Raw genomic sequence first — 21,246 nt, 5'->3', positions numbered from 1 at the left:
AGCTTGGGATTGCTTTCTTTTGCTGGTATCAGAGATATTGCAGATCTGGTCCCTAGACCAAAGGATGCTGTATTTTAATTGCTAGAGAGGTTTGTGTCCTCTCACCTATCCAAGTCTAATACTTTTAGAAGCCACAACCCCAGGCTGTGACTGATGACAGGTTATTTCAGCTTCCTTTGTAAGTGGGGATCCTAATACCCGAGCATAATCTCAAGCAGGGAGTCCATATTCAGCACTCCTATCTTGAATTAACACTGTAGCCTTCAACAGTTGAGCTCCTGATTTTCTCTGACATTTTCTGTACCCAGAGCCCCAAAAGTCCACAGCTTCAGCCTCTCCTTACCATTATTTGTTTCTGTTCCATGAAGATGTTAATCTTGGTTTTGAGCATGACTATATATTTTTAATTTTCACATTTGCATTTTCTCTCTCGTTGCTCTATATTTGGAGAAGGGAGACATCCCCAAAGTATGAACATACAGAACCATCTTGGCTAGAAATCCGTTTCACTCATGACTGTGAAATTATCTCATTAATTCGTTTTTCTGTTTGTTGTCTGTTTCTCCCACTAGAAGGAAATCTTCTTGAGTAGAGACCTTTTTAGTCTTTATTCATTGCTGAATCTTCAGTTGACAAATTTTTGTCAACTGAAGAAATGAATGAATAATAGACAGTAAATGAATGTTGTTAGCTTCTCTTTTTTTCCTGTGAAAGATGCTTGTTTAGTCTTGTGCTCAGAGTGCTTTTCTCAGTGTTCCCTGCTGCAATTCCTATGAGGAAGGTTGGAATTATTATTATTATTTTTTACTTTCTGTTCCTGATGCCTTTCTCCAACCCAATTAGGTATTGGATTCAATTGTTTTTCTAACAGCTTAGAAAGGTACGTAAAATTAAAATTTCGCTGTTCTTTAATTTCGTAATAGCTCACTGACTGAAAAGACATAGATTATTTTAGGGGCCGGGCACAGTGGCTCACACCTGTAATCCCAGCATTTTGGGAGGCCGAGGTGGATGGATCACTTGAGGTCAGGAGTTCAAGACCAGCCTGGACAACATGGTGAAACCCCATCTCTACTAAAAATATGAAAATTACCGGGTGTGGTGGTGTGTACCTGTAATCCCAGCTACTCGGGAGGCTGAGGCAGGAGAATCGCTTGAACCTGGGAGGTGGAGGTTGCAGTGAGCTAAGATTACACCACTGCACTCCAGCCTGGGTGACAGAGTGAGACTCCGTCTCAGGTGTGTGTGTGTGTGTGTGTGTGTGTATGTGTGTGTACACATGCATAGATTATTTTAAAAGATAAGACAACAGGGCATAGTGGTGTGTGTCTGTAGTTCCAGCTACTTGGGAGCCTAAGGCAGGAGGATCACTTGAGCCCAAGGAGTTTGCAACTGTAGATAGTATGCTATGATTACATCTGTGAATAGCCACTGCATTCCAACCTAGGCAACGTAGTGAGACCCCATCTGTAAAATAAATAAATAAATAAAATTTAAAGATAAGACATTAAGTCAAAAATTATTTTATTTATTTATTTATTTATTTATTGAGACAGAGTCTATGTCACCCAGGCTGAAGTGCACTGGCACGATCTCGGCTCACTTCAGCCTCTGCCTCCCAGGTTCAAGTGATTGCCCTGCCTCAGCCCCCCAAGTAGCTCATACTATAGGTGCCTGCCACCATGCCCAGCTAATTTTTGTATTTTTAGTAGAGACAGGATTTCGCCAGGCTGATCTTGAACCCCTGACCTCAGGCAATCCACCCACCTTGGCCTACCAAAGTGCTGAGATAACAGGCGTGAGCTACCGTGCCCAGCCAAAATGATTTTAAAATTTGAGATCAGGCTATTTTCTGCTGATGGCTTTTGAGGTAGAAGACAGACTTGAATAATCCTATGTGATTTGGAACCAGAGAAATAAATTGTCACCTAATTTTTTTTGTATCAGTCTTTAAATCCTGATTACTATTGTTTTTTTCTTACTTCAGAGAAACTCAGTGTTATTGATCTACATTACATCTTATTTCAGTGAGAAAAAATGGTTCATTTCTCTCAAAAGAAGTTTAGAAGTTGGATTTTCCTTTTTCAAAGCATCACTGTATTATAACAATATCCCATTATCCTCTTGACAAGCATTTTCTCTTATTACTATTAGGAGCATTTGTTACATTCCAATATGTCCTCTTCAGTAGTCTGCTCTTGTAGCAGAAGACAAAACCTAGTAAGTTGAACAGTAAATCTAATTGTTGTTGTCAAATGTACTACATCTACAGAATGAGAAATAAATGATTGCTTAGGCAGAATGAGGGGCGCTTAAAATATCTCTTAAAAATGTAAATAGAAACCTCTTTAACTATTCTCATTTTATAAATGAAAGAAAAATTATCTTAAATGCAGTAAACAAAATTCATAACAGAATAGAGCTTTTAAAAGCAGAACAGCGCTTGCCTAAACGTTACTTTCAAAACTAAGGAAAGACTTTAAATTTATGACAGACATGGATCTGTTTTCTCTATATATATGCCCAGAATTTTTATTATTAGATTTGCTAATGAATAAGGCTATTTGCAGCTTTTCATCACCTCAAAAGACCTTACTCTTTTCCTGTTTGAGGAGATTCAACAATGAGGTTGTGATTTTTTTGGTTGCAGTTGTTTCCATAGAAACGGATAGAGATGCTATGAATTGGTTCACACAAAATAAAAGCTGACCAAAACCTTCAGTCTAGTTGTGATTTACTAAATTGATAGTGACACACGATAAATATTTGTTTCCTACTGCCTTCATTTGTTATTTTGCTAAATGAAGAGTATACATTTTTATCTTTTGGTTTATTGGGATGCCATTTATTATATTTCCTAAAATTTGATCTCACCAAAGTTGTTAGAGAAATGGAAATTCTACTTATTCTAATTATGTTAATTCATTTTTCTTGTATCTTTTTGCTACATCATTGTTTTATGCTTAAAATGGTTTTTTTATTTTCATGCTTGTACTCTTGTTACTTCTTTTTAAATTAGAAAGTACTTATTGAAAAGTGTTCAGACAACATGAAAGAGTAAAGAGTGCAGAGCAGGGTGGCTCCTTACTCCTCCATGCTTCTCAAGTTCCTTTCCCCAGAGGCAACTCCAGCAGTTTCCAGTGATTTTGGGGGGAAATTTTTGTGTCTACACATTTCTTTTACCTAACTGTTCTCATTCAATATGTATTGCTCTGCAACATGCTTTGAACTAAATAATATATCACGGACATCTTTCTGTATAATAAATGTAATCATTCAATGTATATTTCAAGGTGTGCTTTTTTAGTAAACTACATCTTATAGACATTTTTCTATATCAGTACATATTGCTGTGCTGTATTCCTTATATATATACGTATATACATACATATATATATAAAATCTTAGCCATTTCCTATTGGTAATCACTTGGCTCTTTCATGTTTTTGCCTGTTAAAGCAAAGTTGCAATAATAATCCTTGTACATATATTTTTATGATGCTGTCTCAGAAGGGGAATTGCCAAAAGGTTGTACTTATTTTTAATTTTGAAAAATGCTGCCAAATTATCCTCCTAAAAGTTGTACCAGTTTATATTGGTACACAGTACTGGTATACAGTTTATACAGTCTATCATCTGATTCCCCTCATCTTTGCAAATACTGTTATCAAAAGTTTTCATTTTTGTCAATCCGAGAGGAAGAAAATTTTTATTTTAATTTTTTACTGTAACTTTTTATGTGTTTATTGGGCATGTTTGTTTCTTTTTACTGTTAACTCTATTCATGTCCTTTGCTTATTTTCCTGTTTGGTTTCTCATCTTTGTCTTACCAATTCCTAAGAGCAATTTGTGTATCAGAGGATTAGCCCACTTCCTGGCTCTTTATCTATTTTCCATTTGATTTAAAATTTTTATTTATGACTTTTTTTGCTTTATAGAAATCTTTATAAACTGTTTATAAAATCTTTATTAAATGTTTAAAAAATCTTTACAAAATGTTACCCTCGGCTGACCATACTGGTTCATGCCTGTAATCCCAGCTCTTTGAGAGGCTGAGGCCGGTGGATCACGAGGTCAGGAGATAGAGACCTCCTGGCTAATACGGTGAAACCCCGTCTCTATTAAAAATACAAAAAATTAGCCAGGCGTGGTGGCGGGCGCCTGTAGTCCCAGCTACTCGGGAGACTGAGGCAGGAGAATGGCATGGACCTGGGAGCCAGAGCTTGCAGTGAGCCGAGATTGAGCCACTGCACTCCAGCCTGGGTGACAGAGCGAGACTGTCTCAAAAAAAAAAAAAAAAAAAAAAAAATTAGTTGCGCATAATGGCATGCGCTTATAGTCCCAGCCGCCAGGGAGGCCGAAGTGGCAGGACAGCTTGAGCCAAGATTACACCACTGCATTCCAATCTGGGCAACAGAGCAAGACTCTCCCTCAAAATTTAAAAAAAGTCACTCTGATCTTTTTTTTTTTTTTTTAACAGACTATTTTTTTAGAGCCATATTAGGTTCACAGCAAAATTGAGTGGAAGGTACAGAGATTTTTCCTTATGTCCTCTACCCCTCCTACAAGTACACCCTTCCCACCCCTATCAACATCCTATATCAGAGTGTCAAATTTTTACAATCAATGAACCTACATTAACATATCATAATCACCCAAAGTCCAGTTTACGTTAAGGTTCACTCAATATTAGCAATATATGAAATACAGCTAAAGCGATGGTGAGCGGGAAATTTTCAGCACTTACATTTATAATATAAACATTTTTTTAAAATTTTAATTTTTTAAACGCTTACAGTAGAAAAGAGGAAAGGTTTGAAATCAATAATCTAAGTTCTTTCCTCAGGAAACTCAGAAAAGTGAAATAAATGCACAAGGAATAGAAGAAAGGAAATCATAAAGGACAGAAATTAATGAAATTGAAAATAGGAAAACAACAGAGAAAAAGGAATGATACAAAAAGCCAGTTCTTTGAAAAAAAAAAAGATAAATAATTAAAAATAATAAAAAAATTTAAAAAACAATAAAAGTTGATAAACCTCTAACAAGACTGGCAAAGATAAAGAGAGAAGACACAAATCACCAGTATCAGGATGAGACAAGAGATAACCACTACAATTGCTTCAGCTCTAAAAGGATAGTAAGGGATTACTACCAACAACTTTATACTTACGGGCCAGGCATGCTCATAATCCCAGCACATTGGGAGGCCGAGGCAAGCGGATCACTTGAGGCCAGGAGTTCGAGACCAGCCTGGCCAACATGGTGAAACCGTGTGTCTACAAAAAATACAAAATACAAAAATTAGCCAGGCGTGGTGGTGTGCGCCTATAGTCCCAGCTACTCAAGAGGCTGAGGCATGAGAATCACTCGAACCTGGGAGGCAGAGCTTGCAGTGGGCCCAAGTCATGCCACTGCACTCCAGCCTGGGCTACAGAGTGAGTAAGACTCTGTCTCAAAAACAAAACCAAAAACATATATTTGGTTTGTTTGGTTACTGGGAGGGAGGGATGAATAGAGCACAGAGGATTTTTAGGGTAGTGAAACTACTGTGTCTGATACAAAACAAACAAACCAAACAAACCAAATAGATAATCAAAATAGGTAGGCAGAGTGAGACTCTTTCAAAAAAAAAAAACAAAAAAACAAAACAAAAAAAACCCCAAAAACTTTATAACTTTGACAAATCAAAAGAAATAGAATAATTTCTCAGAAAATGTAAACTACCCAAACTCAATAGTTCTACAATCATTTTAAAAATGAGAGTCTTGATTGCATCACTGTACTCCAGCCTAGGCGACAGAGTGAGACCCTGTCTCAAAAAATAAAAAAAAAAAGAAGAATTAACAGCAGTTTTACACAGTGTCTTCCAGAAAATGGAACAGGAGGGAACACTTCCCAATTCATTTTATGAGGCAAGTATTACCCTGATCCCAAGTTTAAACAAAGAAGGTACAGAAATAGGAACACTTTTACACTGTTGGTGGGACTGTAAACTAGTTCAACCCTTGTGGAAGTCAGTGTGGCGATTCCTCAGGGATCTAGAAGTAGAAATTCCATTCGACCCAGCCATTCCATTACTGGGTATATACCCAAAGGACTATAAATCATGCTGCTATAAAGACACATGCACACGTATGTTTATTGCCGCATTATTCACAATAGCAAAGACTTGGAACCAACCCAAATGTCCAACAATGATAGACTGGATTAAGAAAATGTGGCACATATACACCATGGAATACTATGCAGCCATAAAAAATGATGAGTTCACGTCCTTTGTAGGGACATGGATGAAATTGGAAATCATCATTCTCAGTAAACTATCACAAGAACAAAAAACCAAACACCGCATATTCTCACTCATAGGTGGGAATTGAACAATGAGAACACATGGACACAGGAAGGGGAACATCACACTCTGGGGACTGTTGTGGGGTGGGGGGAGGGGGGAGGGATAGCATTGGGAGATATACCTAATGCTAGATGACAGGTTGGTGGGTGCAGCGCACCAGCATGGCACATGTATACATATGTAACTTACCTGCACATTGCGCACATGTACCATAAAACCTAAAGTATAATAATAATAATAATAATAATAATAATAATAATAATAAAATTTTCTCCCAAAAAAAAAAATAATAAAAAAAAAAATAAAATTGTACTTTTTGGAGCATAGATTTAGCAAACAACATTTTGGCTTATTATGAAAGTAAAGGAGGCAATGAAGAAAAGGCAAAAAAAAAAAAAAAAAAAAAAAAAAAAAGAAAAAGAAAACTACAGACTAATATCTCTCATGAAACTAGATGCAAAAATTCTCAACAAAATATTAGCCAGTGGAATCCAGCAATATATAAAAGCATACAGAAATCAACTGAATGTCTACATACTAACAATGAACATGTGGAAACTTAAATTAAGACAATACCATTTGAAATACTTAGGTATAAATTGAAATACTTAGGCATTAAAATACTGAAGTATAAATCAAAATACTTAGGTATAAAGCCAAATTGAAATACTTAGGTATAAATCTAACAAAACATGTACAGAGTCTATATGTTGAGAATTATAAAATACTGATGAAGGAAATTAAAGAGGACCCAAATAGAGACCTATCGTGTTACATGGATTGGAAGACTCAACATAGTAGAGGTCATAGTGTAGATGACCCTAATTATTCTATAGGTTTAATGTAATTCCTATTAAAATCCCAGAAAGGTTTTCTATAGGGATAGATAATAACCTTGTTCTAAAATTGATATGGAAAGGCACAGGCCCTAGAATAGCTAAAACAATCTTGAAAAGGAAGAACAAAATGGGAGTAATCCCTCTGCCTGATATTAATGCCTGTGTATAGCTACAGTAATCAAGAGAGTGCGGTATTGGTGGAGAGACAGACACTTGGATCGGTGGAACAGAATAGAGAATCCAGAAATAGACACACACAAACATGGCCAACTGATTTTTGACAAAGGTGCAAAAGAAATTCAATGTAGGAGGATTAGCCTTTTCAAAAAATGGTGCTACAGCATTGGACATTCAGACAACCATGAATCTTAACCTAAACCTTATATAGAAATTCACTCCAAGTTAATCGCAGACTTAAATGTAAACTATAAAACTATAAAACTTTTAGAATATATAGGAGAAAAATCTTTGAGATTTAGAACTGGGGCCAGGTGCGTTGGCTCACCCCTGTAATCCCCGCACTTTGGGAGGCTGAGGTGGGCGGATCGCTAGGTCAGGAGTTCGAGACCAGCCTGGCCAACATGGTAAAACCCCGTCTCTACTAAAGATACAAAAAATTACCTGGTCGTGGTGGCATGCACCTGTAATCCCAGCTACTTGGGAGGCTGAGGCAGGAAAATCGCTTGAACCCTGGAGCCGGAGGTTGCAGTGAGCCGAGATCCTGCCATTGCACTCCAGCCTGGGTGACAAGGCAAGACTCTGTCTCAAAAAAAAACAAAAGAAAAGAAAAAGAAAAAAAAAAGAACTGGACGAAAGCGTGATCCCTAAAAGGAAAAAATATGATAAATTAGACCTCATCAAAACTAAAAATGTTTGCTCTGCAAAAGACCCTGTTAAGAGGATGGAAAGATAATTTACAGACTGGGAAAAAATATTTGTAAACCCCGTGTCTGGCAAAGGACTAATATCTGGAGCATTTAAAGAACTGTTAAAACTCACCAGTTTAAAACCAAACAGTCCAATTAGAAAATGGGCACATGTTATGAACAGTCATTCTAACAAATACAGATGGTAAGTAAGCGCACGAAAAGTTGTTCAACATTATTAGCCTCAAGAAAATGTAATTTAAACATGCAATGAATATTAAAATGGCTAAAATTAAAAAATAGTGACAACACTAAATGCTGGTGAGAATATGGAGAAATTAAAACACTAATATATTACTGGTAGGAATGCAAAATGGTACAGCTACTCTGGAAAACAGTTTGGTACTTTTTAATAAATCTAAACGTGGCTACTATATGAACAGCAATTGCTCTCCTAGGAATTTATACCAGAGATATGAACATCTAGGCTGGTACGGCAGCACATGCCTGTAATCCCAGCACTTTGGAATGCCAAGTTTGGGTGGATTGTTTGAGCTCAGCAGTTCGAGACCAGCCTGGGCAACATGGCTAAACATCATTTCTAAAAAAAAAAAATTAAAAAAAATTTAGTCGGGCATGGTGATGCGTACCTGTAGTCCCAGCTACTTGGGAGGCTGAAGTGGGAGGATCAATTGAGCCTGGGAAGTTGAGGCTGCAGTGAGCCAAGATGGCACCACTGCACTCCAGCCTGGGTGACAGACTGAGACTCTGTCTCAAAAAGAAAAAGAAAATGTATATCATACAAAGACCTGTACACAAATGTTCACAGCAGCTTTATTTGTAATAGCCAAAATCTAGAAACAATCCAGAGGTCCTTTAACAGGTTAAACTATGTTACATCTATATCAAGGGTACTACTCGCAATGAAAAGGAAGAAACTATTGAAATGAAATAATTTGGATGAATCTCTAGGAATTATGCGAGGCTAAAAAAGCCAGTCCCAAAAGGTTACATACTGTATGATTCCATTTATATAGCATTCTTCAAATGTCACAACTATGGAAATGAAGGAGAGATTAGGAACAGATTAGTTCTGTTGAGGGAGTGTATGTCTATGAAAGGGCATCAGAAAGGATTCTTGTGATTGTGATAGAAATGTTCTGTATCTTGACTATTCCAATGTCAATATCCTGAGTATGATATTGTACTATAATTTTGCAAGATGTTACCTTTGGAGGAAACACAGTAAAGGTTACATAGGCTCTATTATTTCTTACATATAGATCTAAAATGAGCTCAAAGTTGAGTTTTTGAAAGGGGTAAATCACTTTGGAAAATGGTTTGGCAGTTTCTAATGAAGTTAAAAATAGACCTGTCCTATAAGCTAGAAATGCTATACTACTACTATGTAGTATCCAGGAATAATGAATGCATTTGTCCACAAAAAGATTTATGCAAGAAATGTTCATAGTAGCTTTATTCATAATAGATGAACTTTGGAAATAATCCATATGCAAGAGAATGGATAAACAATTGTGATACATTCACATCTGCTTTTTGTGCAATCTCTCCCTCCTTTCTTACAGGTAGGAAAGGAGGGAGGAACTACACAGTAAAACATGGATGAATCTCATGTACATTATGTTGAGCAATAGGAACCAGACACAAAAGTATACATAGTGTATGATTACATTCATATGAAACTCAAGAACAGGCAAAATTCAATAGTGGTGATATGGATAGAATAGTGGTCATGATGCAGGCTGGTGGGATGGTATCAGCTGGAAAGGAGCTTGAGGAAACGTTCTGGGTGAAGGAAATGTGGTTACTATATAACTGTATACTCATATGATAAAAGTTATCGAGCTCTACATGTAAGGTCTGTGCATTTTACTGTTATGTTAATTACAATGGAGAAAAATTATCCCTAGTTCACAGAAAAAAAAAAGACATACCAACTAAACCCACTCTATAGACTTCATTTGGATCCTTTTCAAACAAGCTATAGAAAAACCTGTTTATGGCATTTAGGAGAAGTTGGAAATATGAATATTTTATGGTAATTGTTGACATTAGGAGCTATGAAGTTTATCAGTTTGATGCAGTTATTATCAGTTAGAGATTGCTATCGTCTGAATACTTGTTTTCCTCCCAAATTCTTAGTTGAAATCGTAACACCCAAAGTGATGGTATTAGGAGGCGGGATCTTCGGGAGGTAACTAGGTCATAAGGGCATAGCCCTCATGAATATGATTAGTGCCCTTATAAAAGAAGCCAAGAGAACTCCTTGGTCACCTTCTGCCATGAGAGGTTATAGTGAAAAAATGACTGTCTAGGAGGTGGGGCCTTGCCAGACATCAGATCTGCCAGCACCTTGACTTGCTAACCTCCCAAACTGTAAGGAATAAATTTCTGTTGTTTATAAGCCACTCAGTTGATGGTATTTTGTTATAGCGACCAGAATGGACTAAGGCAGAGATACATAATGAAATAAGGGATTATTCTAGGATTTGCTTCAAAGTGAAACAGGTTGTCACAGATCACAAATGAGCCATGGTAGCGATATAAATGAAACAAGATTAGCCATCAGTTGATTATTGTTTAACCTGCATGATTGGATTATCTTTTGTGTCTACTTTTTACTTGATGATAAAAGGTTAAAAGTTTTAAATATGAATAAAAGATACATACAAGTGGCTTTATGATTACCAATGAGACAAGATAATTGGCCTCTGAGATAGTATGCTGTAAGGATGCTGAAGGGTGGTAGGTAAAGGTAGTGCCCTAAGCAAAATCCTTGCTATCTACGCAAGGTGTCTTCAGCAAGGTCTGGGGATTCCCGAGGGCAGAAAACCTCCCTACACCCAGTAGACAGCCAAGTGATAGATGTATGTTTGAGTTAATTAAATCAGAATGTGTTTATGATGATGTTAGCACATTTAGATACTTTGTAGCTCAATAAATTGTCCATCCAGGGATATTAATTTTTTTCTTCAATTCTCATGTTCTTGTGTTTTCTGTCAGGACCTGATGACATTTTTTGATGATGATCCAAAGCTGCCTTTACTAGCAACACCTCCTTCCATTGTCTCTCCAATCACTTGCTTGTCAGAAGCAGAAGAAGTTTGTAATCTTTTGGGTGCAGGTAAATTGGTTAAGGAATAGGAAGTTTATTTATCAGATTTTATTTTGTGAAGTACAGCAACCGTTGGCTTCTATTTAACTTTGTTAATGAGGGACAGAACTAGCATGGATAAATTCAACCCACAACATGGTCCTATAATCTTGTTTTACCATTTGCTTCAGTGTTTTCTCTCTTCATGTTTTACTTTTTCCTTTTTCATTGTTTGTTTCAAAAATTGACTACAAGCCTTAACTCTTTTACAAGTAGTTTTAATAGCAGAAAATTAATTTTAGCTCCTGTTTTTTTCATAAAGAATTTAAATTATGACCTCTTTCAAAAGCAGGCATTAAGTGAAAATGTGAAGAGGTAAGATGCACAGTAGCCACAAATTGGTTAATCATCTCTTGAATAATTAACATTAGAGAAAGGCACAGTATAAAATTATACAAAACTAGCCTCCAATAAATTACACGATTGAGTTCCAACTGGGCTCTGCGACTACTCTGGATCCTTGAGGATCTGACTGACTCACTGTTGAGTCACAGCATCCTGTCTCTATTCTCTTTTATAAACAATGATGAACTCCATGAACTCTCAATTTTCAATGCATTCTTCCTGTTGATTTTCTCAGAAAGTAGAATGGAAGATCTTCTGCCAACATGAGAATGAAACGTTCTCATTAGTATCTTTCATCACCTTATAAATCTTTGCTTTTATATTCATACAGGCATCTTTTCCCTTACCACAGAGGTGGCTTTTTATGTTTTGAGTTATATCTTCCCACTCTTCTTGGACCATGCATCTCACATTTTCTCCTTATATAGATCTATAATATCCAGTGTATAAGTGCTATAGTTTATTAGTATGGGTGTATTTTCTTGTTCAAGTTCATATTTACAGAGTTTTCTTACAAAGCCAGTTGTGAGAATGAGGAGGAGATTTTAATAAACACAAAAACAAGAAATTGGGGGTTATAGTGATGTTTGCATAAGGATGGCATTAGTCACATGGATAATTAGTTATAAGTGGTTATAATTTTTAGACAGCTTGCTTTGTATTCTTAAACAGATTTAGATCCAGAAGCTTGAAAGAAGAGCATTAAGGAAAATGTTTTGTATTCTGACCCCCCCGACATTTTTTTCTCCTAAAATTTTAAAAATAGACTTTCTGTTTTAAAGCAGTTTTAGGTTCACAGCAAATTTGAGCAGAAAGTAAAGAGTTCCCATGTACCCCTGTTCCACACCAGAGTGGTACATTTGTTACAATCAATGAACTTCCATTGCCATATAATCATCCGAAGTCCATGGTTTATATTGGGGTTCCCTTTTGGTGTTACACATTCTGTGGGTTTGGACAAATGTATAATGATGTGTATCCACCATTATAGTATCAGACATAGCAGTTTCACTACTCTAAAAATCCTCTGTGCTCTATTCATCCCTCCCTCCCACTAACCCCTAACAACCAGTGATCTTTTTACTGTCTCCATAGTTTTTCCTTTTCCAGAATGTCATATAGTTGGAATCAGATGGTATGTACGATTTTTTAATATCTATTTTATTTATTTATATTTTTATTATTATACTTTAAGTTTTAGGGTACATGTGCACAATGTGCAGGTTAGTTACATATGTATACATGTGCCATGCTGGTGTGCTGCACCCATTAACTCGCCATTTAGTATTAGGTATATCTCCTAATGCTATCCCTGCCCCCTCCCCACAACAGTCCCCAGAGTGTGATGTTCCCCTTCCTGTGTCCATGTGTTCTCATTGTTCAATTCCCATCTATGAGTGAGAACATGCGGTGTTTGGTCTTTTGTCCTTGTGATAAGTTTACTGAGAATGATGATTTCCAATTTCATCCATGTCCCTACAAAGGACATGAACTCATCATTTTTTATGGCTGCATAGTATTCCATGGTGTATATGTGCCACATTTTCTTAATCCAGTCTATCATTGTTGGACATTTGGGTTGGTTCCAAGTCTTTGCTATTGTGAACAGTGCTGCAATAAACATACGTGTACATGTGTCTTTATAGCAGCATGATCTATAGTCCTTTGGGTATATACCCAGTAATGGGATGGCTGGGTCAAATGGTATTTCTAGTTCTAGATCCCTGAGGAATCGCCACACTGACTTCCACAATGGTTGAACTAGTTTACAGTCCCACCAACAGTGTAAAAGTGTTCCTATTTCGCCACATCCTCTCCAGCACCTGTTGTTTCCTGACTTTTTAATGATAGCCATTCTAACTGGTGTGAGATGGTATCTCATTGTGCTTTTGATTTGCATTTCTCTGATGGCCAGTGATGGTGAGCATTTTTTCATGTGTCTTTTGGCTGCATAAATGTCTTCTTTTGAGAAGTGTCTGTTCATATCCTTTGCCCACTTTTTGATGGGGTTGTTTTTTTCTTGTAAGCTTGTTTGAGTTCATTGTAGATGCTGGATATTAGCCCTTTGTCAGATGAGTAGGTTGCAAAAATTTTCTCCCATTTTGTAGGTTGCCTGTTCACTCTGATGGTAGTTTCTTTTGCTGTGCAGAAGCTCTTTAGTTTAACGAGATCCCATTTGTCAATTTTGGCTTTTGTTGCCATTGCTTTTGGTGTTTTAGACATGAAGTCCTTGCCCATGCCTATGTGCTGAATGGTAATGCCTAGGTTTTCTTCTAGAGTTTTTATGGTTTTAGGTCTAACGTTTAAGTCTTTAATCCATCTTGAATTAATTTTTGTATAAGGTGTAAGGAAGGGATCCAGTTTCAGCTTTCTACATATGGCTAGCCAGTTTTCCCAGCACCATTTATTAAATAGGGAATCCTTTCCCCATTGCTTGTTTTTCTCAGGTTTGTCAAAGATCAGATAGTTGTAGATATGCAGCGTTATTTCTGAGGGCTCTGTTCTGTTCCATTGATCTATATCTCTGTTTTGGTACCAGTACCATGCTGTTTTGGTTACTGTAGCCTTGTAGTATAGTTTGAAGTCAGGTAGCGTGATGCCTCCAGCTTTGTTCTTTTGGCTTAGGATTGACTTGGCGATGCGGGCTCTTTTTTGGTTCCATATGAACTTTAAAGTAGTTTTTTCCAATTCTGTGAAGAAAGTCATTGGTAGCTTGATGGGGATGGCATTGAATCTATAAATTACCTTGGGCAGTATGGCCATTTTCACGATATTGATTCTTCCTACCCATGAGCATGGAATGTTCTTCCATTTGTTTGTATCCTCTTTTATTTATTGAGCAGTGGTTTATAGTTCTCCTTGAAGAGGTCCTTCACGTCCCTTGTAAGTTGGATTCCTAAGTATTTTATTCTCTTTGAAGCAATTGTGAATGGGAGTTCACTCATGATTTGGCTCTCTGTTTGTCTGTTAATTGGTGTATAAGAATGCTTGTGATTTCTGTACATTGATTTTGTATCCTGAGATTTTGCTGAAGTTGCTTATCAGCTTAAGGAGATTTTGGGCTGAGACAATGGGGTTTTCTAGATATACAATCATGTCGTCTGCAAACACGGACAATTTGATTTCCTCTTTTCCTAATTGAATACCCTTTATTTCCTTCTCCTACCTAATTGCCCTGGCCAGAACTTCCAACACTATGTTGAATAGGAGTGGTGACAGAGGGCATCCCTGTCTTGTGCCAGTTTTCAAAGGGAATGCTTCCAGTTTTTGCCCATTCAGTATGATATTGGCTGTGGGTTTGTCATAGATAGCTCTTAATTTATAGCACTAAATGCCCACAAGAGAAAGCAGGAAAGATCCAAAATTGACACCCTAACATCACAATTAAAAGAACTAGAAAAGCAAGAGCAAACACATTCAAAAGTTAGCAGAAGGCAAGAAATAACTAAAATCAGAGCAGAACTGAAGGAAATAAAGACACAAAAAAACCCTTCAAAAAATTAATGACTCCAGGAGCTGGTTTTTTGAAAGGATCAACAAAATTGATAGACCGCTAGCAAGATTAATAAAGAAAAAAAAGAGAAGAATCAAATAAACACAATAAAAAATGATAAAGGGGATATCACCACCGATCCCACAGAAATACAAACTACCATCAGAGAATACTACAGACACCTCTACGCAAATAAACTAGAAAATCTAGAAGAAATGGATAAATTCCTGGACACATACACTCTCCCAAGACTAAACCAGGAAGAAGTTGAATCTCTGAATACACCAATAACAGGATCTGAAATTGTGGCAATAATCAATAGCTTACCAACCAAAAAGAGTCCAGGACCAGATGGATTCACAGCGGAATTCTACCAGAGGTACAAGGAGGAACTGGTACCATTCCTTCTGAAACTATTCCAATCAATAGAAAAAGAGGGAATCCTCCCTAAGTCATTTTATGAGGCCAGCATCATCCTGATACCAAAGCCGGGCAGAGACACAACCAAAAAAGAGAATTTTAGACCAATATCCTTGATGAACATTGATGCAAAAATCCTTAGTAAAATACTGGCAAACCGAATCCAGCAGCACATCAAAAAGCTTATCCACCATGACCAAGTGGGCTTCATCCCTGGGATGCAAGGCTGGTTCAATATACGCAAATCAATAAATGTAATCCAGCATATAAACAGAACCAAAGACAAAACCACATGATTATCTCAATAGATGCAGAAAAGGCCTTTGACAAAATTCAACAACACTTCATGCTAAAAACTCTCAATAAATTAGGTATTGATGGGACGTATCTCAAAATAATAAGGTATGTATGATTTTTAGATTTTTTTTTTTACTTGGTAATTAACACTCTGGGTTCCTCCATATCTTTTCATGGCTTGATAGCTCTTTTCTTTTTTCTTTTTTTTCTTTGTTTCTTTTTTTTTTTTTTGTTTTGAGACAGAGTCTCACTCTGTCACCCAGGTTGGAGTACAGTGGCGCGATCTCGGCTCACCGCAACCTCCACCTCCCGGGTTCAAGCGATTCTCCTGTCTCAGTCTCCTGAGTAGCTGGGACTACAGGCACCCGCCACCATGCCTGGCTAATTTTTGTATTTTTAGTAGAGTCGGGGTTTCACCGTGTTAGCCAGGATGGTCTTGATCTCCTGACCTTGTGATCCACCCGCCTCAGCCTCCCAAAGTGCGGGGATCACAGGCATGAGCCACCGTGCCTACCTGATAGCTCTTTTCTTTTTAGTGCTGAATAGAATGTACCACAGTTTATTTATCCATTCGCCTACTGTAATGCTGAATAGAATGTACCACAGTTTATTTATCCATTCACCTACTGAAGGATATCTTGGTTGCAGTTTTGGCAGTTATGAATAAGCTGCTTTAAACATCTGTCGCAGGTTTTTGTGTGGAGAAAAGTTTTCCCTCCTAACATTTTAATACAAGTGAAATTGAGTATAAATGAGCATAAGAAGCAATCCTAAGGAGGAAAAAGTAAAAAATGTAGCCGGAGGGGGGATCCCACCATCTTACTTGGCTGGGACCCATCTTAATCAGAGGGGCTTTTTCTATTTTTAAGTCATTCATTTCTGCAATCTTTCCTTTACAGTAGTCTCAGAGATATCTTGCTAAAATGCAGATCTTAGCATTTCACTTCCAAACTTAAAAGCTTTCAACAGTTCTCCACTGGCAATAGGATAAGTCTAATTTTTAAAATAGTACCAGACAAGTACTTTTCATAGTCTGATCCCAGCCAGACTACGGGCTTCATCACCTAAAACTGCCAATACTCACAATGCCCTGTGACATTCCATTGCTTGTGTACTTTCTTCTCTTTAGAATGTCTTTGTTCCAGTTACTTTGACTGTGTAACACATTGCCCTGAAACTTCGTGGCATAATCATTTTTTCTGCTCAAGGATTCTCTGGGTCAGGAATTAGGATAGAGCACAGTGGGGATGGCTTGTCTCTGTTCCATGATGCATATCTAGCCTTAGCCAGGGAACACAAAGGCTGGGGCAGGAATCATCTGAAGGCTTGCTGACTCATGTGTCTAGCAGTTGATGCTGGCTGTTGGCTGGAGGCCTCAGTTCCTCTCCACATGAGCCTCTTCATGTGGTCTTTCCATGTAGGCTAGTTTGGGCTTCCTGACAGCATCGTGGCTGTGTTTCAAGGATGAGTATTTTGTGAAAGAAAGGACCAGACAGAAGTTGAATAATCTCAGAAGTCATGCTGTAATACTTCCACCTCATTCTGTTCAACAAGGCAATCACAAAGTCCTGCCCAAGTTTAAGGGGGTGGGGACATAGATCCCCCACAACCTCTCCATGGAGGAAGGAGTGTCAATGTCATATTGAAAGAAAGGCATATTGGATGAGACATATGTTGGTATAGTCATCTTTGGAAAATATAATCTGCAACAATCTTCCATCAAATTATAAATCCTTGACAAAATCCTGTTTGAATAGCCAGGTCCAATGAAAATGTCACAACTGCTATAAAATCTTTCTGCATGCTAAACTAGTTTCTCCTTTCACTATGTTCCCAGAAGACTTTGCCCATTTCCCCATTATACAGTTTATAATTTTGTATCATAATTATTTTATATTTATTTTAAAATTATGTAAGTGCATATACTCTTAATTTAAAAAAATTCAAATACAGATAAAGTCAAAACCTCCCTTGACTGTCCCTTACCCCAACATAGTCCCCTCCCCAGAGTGAACTATTACCAGTTTGGTGATTACCTCCCATACCTTTCTCTGTGTATTACATACATACATGCACCTTTAGAAATATATAGAATTCACTTTGTTTTAAAACATTATTCTGCATTTTCCTGAAGCTTTTTTTAACTTAAGAATATCACTTGACTATCCTTCAGTGTATGTCAATATGTGGAGATTTGCCATATTTTTAAAAACTCCTGCAATCCTGGCTATCATAGTTTATTCCCTTGCTGATGACATTTTGATGTTTTTCACTGTTACAAATAATGCTTCGGTGAATAACCTTGTGCACATATGTGAGTGTTTCTTTAGGGTGTGCTCCTAGAAATGGATTCTCTGGGTCATAATTTGTGCCCATTTTCATCCTAATTCATACAGCCAAACAGCTCTTCAGAATACCAGTATCAATTCACTCCCTGGTTTGCAGCCTATTCACTCACATTCTCACCAACACTTGATGTTTTCAAGCCTTATGTTTTTATCACTTGGGTAAAAAGTTGCATTACATAGTAGGTATAATTTGCATATAGCTACATATTGAGTAGATATTTCTATTTCCTCTTCTATGGATTACCTGTTTTTTAACTTTTTTTTATTTTTTTAAATTGATTTTATAGCTATATATATAGATATATATCAGATATATTTCTATATATATCTATAGATATATACATAGATATCTGATTCTTTCTCTGCTATTTATGTTGCAAATATCTTTCAGCCTGTGAATTGTCTTTCAACTTTCTTAATGGTGTCTTTGTAGAAGTTTTATGTTTTATTTAGTCATATTTATTCCTCTTTTTCTTCATGGTTTTTAGTTTTTGTGTTTTTAAGGTGGCTTTTCTTATACCAAGTTTATAGAACATATTCGCCCATATTTTATTTTAATTGTTCTGTAATCCATGTGCATGTAAAGTATTTGCGAATGGTTTTAGATAAGGGCAATGGGCAGCCAGTTGTCTCAACATTTCTTGACTAGTCCATTTTTCTCGGCTGCTTTGAAATGACTCTTTAACCTGCACTAAATATTATCTGTTTAACAACTCTATTCTATTCCATTGGTTCACTTTTCTTGTTCTGGTCTGTTTAATTTTTTGCAACAACTATAACAGCGTACCATAGTGTTAATGTATACTATTTTATTTAACCAGTATTATCATAATGGTCATTTAGGTTATTTCTGTATTTTTGCTTTTATAAAAAATGATGAAATGGCATTATTTTCCCCTCCCAAATAAAATAGACTTTATATTTTTCCCTGATTTGACACAGATTCTAAAATACATTATTCTGAATTTCTCTTGGTAAATTCTGTCCAGTTCACTAACTTATCCTGTCAACAGATGGTTCTAATTTCCATGTTATGATTTTGGCAACTTCAGCTCAAGACAAAAATAAAGTAGGAAAGTTATTGTGGTACAGAATCCTCAGTTCTTCTCCTTTTCTCCCTTGCCTTTGCCCTCCATAGGCACGTGACGATCTGCTGTTCACACTCTGGCCTGCAGTAGAGAGGTCTTACTCCCTCACACCCCCACTAGCACTAGGGACTTGTCTCACTGACTTACCCCTATCCTCACCTCCAGAGGAACCTCTCTTTACTCATTATTCCTTGCTTTTCTTTATAGTTTTACTACATGTTTATACTCTACACAATATATATTTCGTTTCACAGGCTCTTGAACTTTATATAAGTAGAGTCATTATGAATTTATTTTTCTGTGACTTTTATCATTCAATATCATTTCTTAAGATTCACCTATTTATTTTCACCACTGTACAGTATTTCATTGTACGTATATATTATAATGCATTTGTTTATTCTGCTGTGGAATACTATCCTCATTATGTATCAAGTTATTGTATTGTAAACAATGCTGTTTCTGCATTTGTATATTTGTACAAGATTCCTGGTTCTCATGGACAGGAGTTTCCCTAGGGCATATATTTGGAAGTGAAATTGCCGTACAGTTAGATATGAACATCTTCAAATTTGCTAGGTAATGCCAGATTGTTTTCTAAAGTTCTAGTTGCAGTTGCTGCGTGTCCTCACCAATTTTTCCCCTAGAAAAATCCAGTCTAATGGGTGGGTATCATTTGTTCTAAAATGTTTATCGTTGTTTTTTGTTTTTTTGTTTTTTTTTTTTGAGACGGAGTTTCACTCTTGTCACCCAGGCTGGAGTGCAATGGCACGATCTTGGCTCACTGCAACCTCCACCTCCCAGATTCAAATGATTCTCCTGCCTCAGCCTCCCAAGTAGCTGGGATTACAGGCGCGCACCACCACGCCCTGCTAATTTTTGTGTTTTTAGTAGAAATGAGGTTTCACCATGCTGGCCAGGCTGGTCTCAAACTCCTGACCTCAGGTGATCCACCCACCTCAGCTGGGATTACAGGCATAAGCCCCTGTATCAGGCCTGAAAATGTATTTCTTATAATGAAATTCAGCATATTTTCATATATCGACACATTTCATAGGTATGACTCATTCATGTTTCCTCATCTGATGTGTCTGTTCATGTCTGTTGGTCATTTTTCAGTTTGGTTGTCTTTTTCTTAATTGATTTGTAGGAGTTCTTTATTCTGGAGCCTAAGTATCACATCTCATAAACGTTTTTCCAGTTTGTGACTTGTCTTTACACTTTGTATGGAGTTTTTGAATAACAGAAGTTCTGAATTTTAATGAGGTAGAATTTTTTCTCTATGGTTTGTACTTTTCGTATGTATCTTGTGTTATTTTAAGAAATTCTTATCTCAAGACTATAAAGATAATTCTATATAGGCTAACATTTTCTTATAGTTTGCTTTCCACAATTAAATATTTAATGCAGCTGGAATCAGTTTTGGTGTACGATTGAGGTAGAAGTCCAATTTTACTTCTAAATGGATAGCCAGCTGTCCCAGAATCATTTATTGAAAAGTCTGTCCTTTCCCAAGTGAACTGCAATGCCATCTGTAACCTAAAGTAGATTTACACATATGCATGGAACTGTTTATAGCCTCCCTATTCTGCTCAGTCAACGATATGACCAACCCTGCATTGATAAATAGTTTTAATCACGCCACCTTTGTAATAATTCTTGATGACTTTTCTTTCACCAGGAATGTTTTGGCTTTTTTTTTTTTTTTCTCCCCCCTGAGACAAGGTCTCACTCTGTCGCCCATGCTGGAATGCAGTGGCACAATTGCGGTTCACTGCAGCCTCAATTTCCTGGGCTCAGGTGATTCTCCCACCTCAGCCTCCCAAGTAGCTGGGACTACAGGCTCACACCACCACCACACTTGGTTAATTTTTTTTTTTTTTTTTTTAGAGATGGGGTTTTGCCATGTTGCCTAGGCTGGTCTCGAACTCCTGGACTCAAGGGATCTGCCTGTCTCAGCCTCCCAAAGTGGTGGGATTAGTTTGGGCTATTTTTGACCCTTTGCTTTCACACATGAAAG

General features: G+C 37.1%; 1 protein-coding gene across 6 annotated transcripts in view; it reads left to right on the top strand.

The window, feature by feature from the left end:
- The window catches only part of ENTHD1 (ENTH domain containing 1), a 152,779-nt gene that overhangs the window by 57,760 nt on the left and 73,773 nt on the right, over window positions 1-21,246 (top strand). For all 6 annotated transcript variants that reach the window (XM_054470093.1, XM_054470091.1, XM_054470094.1 and 3 more), the window contains one exon: window positions 11,085-11,205. In XM_054470093.1, the coding sequence (XP_054326068.1) occupies window positions 11,085-11,205 (121 nt within the window). The remainder of the gene's footprint in view (window positions 1-11,084; window positions 11,206-21,246) is intronic.

This window comes from Pongo pygmaeus, chromosome 23 (assembly GCF_028885625.2).
Source record: "Pongo pygmaeus isolate AG05252 chromosome 23, NHGRI_mPonPyg2-v2.0_pri, whole genome shotgun sequence".
Lineage (NCBI taxonomy): Eukaryota > Metazoa > Chordata > Mammalia > Primates > Hominidae > Pongo > Pongo pygmaeus.
Note: the sequence above shows the minus strand (reverse complement) of the source record. Positions and strands in the feature narration are given on the sequence as shown.